We start from the raw sequence: 4,319 nt of genomic DNA, 5'->3' as shown, positions 1-4,319 counted from the left end.
GTGACGAGGGTGGGCCGACTGGTAGTCGGCCGACGTGCTTGTATGAACAACGCAACGTGACGACGCGCGCACAACGGGTCGTTTTCACTGACGATCCGTTTAGACTGCCACCTACAATGGGCAGACGGCTTCGTGTCGCCTACCGATCACAGAGAACGGAGTTGAATTCGTCGTGCAACGGTCGTTATGACCGTCATACGACTTATAGGGGTAACGTTAGTAGAACTGTCCATTAACATCATCTGCTTCATCATCATTTTGCTAAAGCGCAGGGCTTATTTTCATACAATTTAAATTTTTTTCTTAAATATCTTCTTTCCTATTTTCGACGCTGGTTTGAGAATATAATGGCTTCCATCCTTTGTGTGCAAATTTGTATATCTTGAGCGCATCTAGCTCGGAGACCTCCAGAGATTCTTGGATTAACTTCATTGACATGTCTATTAAAAGAGCGCCATCTATACCTTGATTAATTATATTCTTCTCGCATGCAACATTCAGTTTTAGTGATTTCATACTTTCGATAAGTTGATCAATACTTAGACCAGAAGTGATTTTTTCGTAATATCTGCTGCTGGGTGTGGTTTTGACATCATGCATCCCACTACCATATTTGTGTGCCCAACAGAAACGTCCTGGGTTAAGGCAATACCCCCCTACTGGGTAGGCGTAATTCTCGGCAGCCATGTAAGTATCCTCCAAATCAGTATCGTTATCCAAGTCTGCATTGCCTTTAGCAGACATGACTTCATAACTATCTGTACTACTACTATACCTATTTTCTGAATCAATATCAGCACGTGTTTGGTAAGAGGTTGGCGGGATTGGAACTCTCGGCGGTATTGGTGGGGGTCGAGGAGGATTTCTTGGTAATGTCTTACTTTCGGTGTACTTCTGAGTATGGTCATTTCTAGGTAATGGCATTGCAGGTCGGCAATCTATATTACATTGAAATTCTTTAAAACGACGATCAGAATTTACAATTCCAACGTCACATAAGTTTCCGGCAGAAATGCTATGTTTTGGAATCGGAAGTGGATCAGCTGGATAACGCCGTTTGATGGTTGCGATTTTAGACGGAGAAATCATAGATGGATTTCTAACAATTGAAATGCACTTTTTTTCTCTTACATCAGTGTCACTCTTGGCAGATAGCAGCTTCGAACGTGGTTTGAATCCTAACCACCTTTTCTTTCCTTTAGGTCTCTGATAAAAAAAAATTAATAGAAATATGTTTTAATTAGTATATTATTTTGGGATTGTAATAGGTATAAGTTTAGCATTTCTTTTGTTACCATCTTCCTTTTACAGTCCTGTATAATGTTCTACTATTTTGTATTCATTCCTCATTTATTTCAGAATTTTGTATCCATAGTATAAAGCACAACAATATGCAATAATAATATAAATTATTACACTCGAGTTATCCTAAGTTATTGAAAGAGATGCAGTTATTACAGAGCAAAAATTCTACTGCTAATACATTCTTGACAAAAGAGTGGTGTACCTCTTTATTAGGCCAAAAAAGCGTTTGTTTGCCCTCGTCCACCCGCCACTAATTCACTGAAAAAAACAGGGGCGGAAAAACAAAAAATAACTTAAATCGCCAAATACAAGACTTTAAATAAAGGCTAGATAAATAGTAACAAAATCGGGACAAAAGGAAAATCATCTCTATCAAGCAAACTTTAGAGAACGACTTCAGAGCGGAGAAGATGAAGATTCACTCTGCTTAAAACAAGTGGGGTTATATTCCTTCGGGAAACAGTACTCGGGAAGGGAATTCCACAAAGCCATGGCTCTGGGGAAAAAAGCTCCTTTCAAATTGCTTGGTTCTGCACTTCGGCTTTGACAGAGTAAAGTGATGAGAAGCACGTGAAAGCCTAGTGACACAGCCAAATGAATTGTATGGTGGAACGAGATCAGATAAACCAGATGAACAAAATCCAAAAACATATCGATAAAATATTAAACAAAGGGAGGTGACTGCAATAATAATATAAATTATTACACTCGAGTTATCCTAAGTTATTGAAAGAGATGCAGTTATTACAGTTTCTACTGCTAATACATTCTTGACAAAAGAGTGGTGTACCTCTTTATTAGGCCAAAAAAAAAAGTTTGTTTGCCCTCCTCCACCCGCCACTAATTCACTGAAAAAAACAGGGGCGGAAAAACAAAAATAACTTAAATCGCCAAATACAAGACTTTAAAAAAAGGCTAGATAAATAGTAACAAAATCGGGACAAAAGGAAAATCATCTCTATCAAGCAAACTTTAGAGAACGACTTCAGAGCGGAGAAGATGAAGATTCACTCTGCTTGAAACAAGTGGGGTTATATTCCTCCGGGAAACAGTCCTCGGGAAGGGAATTCCACAACGCCATGGCTCTGGGGAAAAAAGCTCCTTTCAAATTGCTTGGTTCCGCACATCGGCTTTGACAGAGTAAAGTGATGAGAAGCACGCGAAAGCCTAGTGACACAGCCAAATAAATTGAATGGTGGTACGAGATCAGATAAACCAGATGAACAAAATCCAAAAACATATCGATAAACTATTAAACAAAGGGAGGTGACTGCAATAATAATATAAATTATTACACTCGAGTTATCCTAAGTTATTGAAAGAGATGCAGTTATTACAGTTTCTACTGCTAATTCATTCTTGACAAAAGAGTGGTGTACCTCTTTATTATCGATTAAATTTATTATTTAATAAATAATTATTATTATTTATCGATAAAATATTAAACAAATTGAGGTGATTGCTCTTCTGTGAGCAAGAGGGTATAATGTTAAACCCATCTCTTCTCGAATCAGATTGACAAATCTCTTCTGAACCTTGTCCAAAGTATTGAGATAATGCTACTTGAAAAAAATAAGCCAATGAATGATTAGAATAAATGTTTCAGATTTAAAAATGAGGATTGATGAAAGTGAAAGTATAAAGTTCAAAAGGAATTGTCTACAACAAAATAAATTGCCTAATATGCACAGAGATCTTAAAAGACATTATCAAATATTAATCGTTTTTTGTAAGCACCATTATAAAAATGGTTAGAAATAAAGCAATAGAATTTTATTTGATCTATTTTGCTAATTGGAAGTCGATTGGGTTGTTTCAGTTGGTGAAATATATTTAAAAACATATTGGAGCTTATTCACTTGTTATAATACTAAGTTCCACTTGTTATAGTTTGACGTAACTAAAGCATTTCGAAACCTGTGAAATGTTGCTATTTATCCTAATACAGTATTCAAATAGGATGTGATCTTCTCTAGAAGATAGGCTACTATTAATTAAAAGATTACCAGCACTAAAGCTTGAATCAGTTGAAGTTGATTTTATATTTAAAGAGTCAATAATAAAACAAAGAATTCATAATTGGCTGTCGATTTAAATATTGTTTGAAGGTTTGCATGGTGAAGTAATAATATATTAAATGTGTTTGCAGTACAACACGTAGATAGTTCTGAAAAGTTCTCAACAAAACAATAGTTTAGTTTTTTTTCAGAGCTATCTATGTGGTGTATCGCAAGCATTTAATATATAGACTTCTATATTGTTTTAAGTTTTGATGACATAGGAACCAATAATTCAAAATTAATTTTTCTTATGGTAAATATAATAAAAATACAACAACTTTTGAATTTTAATTGATTGCCGTATCTGTGCATGTTGATCGACTAACATTTTGAAATTCTTAAAATTTTCAAATAGTCTTGTTTATCTTTCCATCACTAGATGGCGCTTTGCAAATACAGAATGTACGTACGTTAAACAACATGTATACTGTACAACATGTATACGTTTTAGTTTCTTACCTTTTTTGTATTGAGTTTGGAGCCTTTGTTTTCTTCCATAGTGTGAGAATCAGAATTTTCTGAGCTTTCAGTATTCCCCTGGAATGTATTAAGCACAATTGTTTTGTTATACAAACTGTTACTGTTAACGTTTCTTAGGCCTGCAGATCCATAGGCCGATCTGATTACATTTCGCAAGTGTCTTTCTATTATAGTATTTTTGTTAGCTCATTATCAATAATCAACAATCAACATCAACAATATACCGTAAATATATATATACATGTATATATATATATATAGTAGTAGTAGTAGTAGTAGTAGTAGTAGTAGTAGTAGTAGTAGTAGTAGTAGTAGTAGTAGTAGTAGTAGTAGTAGTAGTAGTAGTAGTAGTAGTAGTAGTAGTAGTAGTAGTAGTAGTAGTAGTAGTAGTAGTAGTAGTAGTAGTAGTAGTAGTAGTAGTAGTAGTAGTAGTAGTAGTAGTAGTAGTAGTAGTAGTAGTAGTAGTAGTAGTAG

The 4,319-nt window shown here is 34.9% G+C and overlaps 1 protein-coding gene across 1 annotated transcript; it reads right to left on the bottom strand.

The window, feature by feature from the left end:
• Nucleotides 1-46: 46 nt before the first annotated feature.
• Nucleotides 47-3,903, bottom strand: LOC117121692. The gene is made up of 2 exons (XM_033266979.1): nt 3,825-3,903; nt 47-1,206 (listed from the first exon to the last, which is right to left on the bottom strand). Exons 1-2 carry the CDS (start codon nt 3,861-3,863, stop codon nt 304-306), a joined length of 942 nt encoding a protein of 313 aa, XP_033122870.1. The 5' UTR covers nt 3,864-3,903; the 3' UTR covers nt 47-303.
• Nucleotides 3,904-4,319: the final 416 nt, after the last annotated feature.

The sequence above is a fragment of the Anneissia japonica genome, unplaced genomic scaffold, assembly GCF_011630105.1.
Source record: "Anneissia japonica isolate Jap-2015-1 unplaced genomic scaffold, ASM1163010v1 scaffold287909_len199859_cov185, whole genome shotgun sequence".
Lineage (NCBI taxonomy): Eukaryota > Metazoa > Echinodermata > Crinoidea > Comatulida > Comatulidae > Anneissia > Anneissia japonica.
Note: the sequence above shows the minus strand (reverse complement) of the source record. Positions and strands in the feature narration are given on the sequence as shown.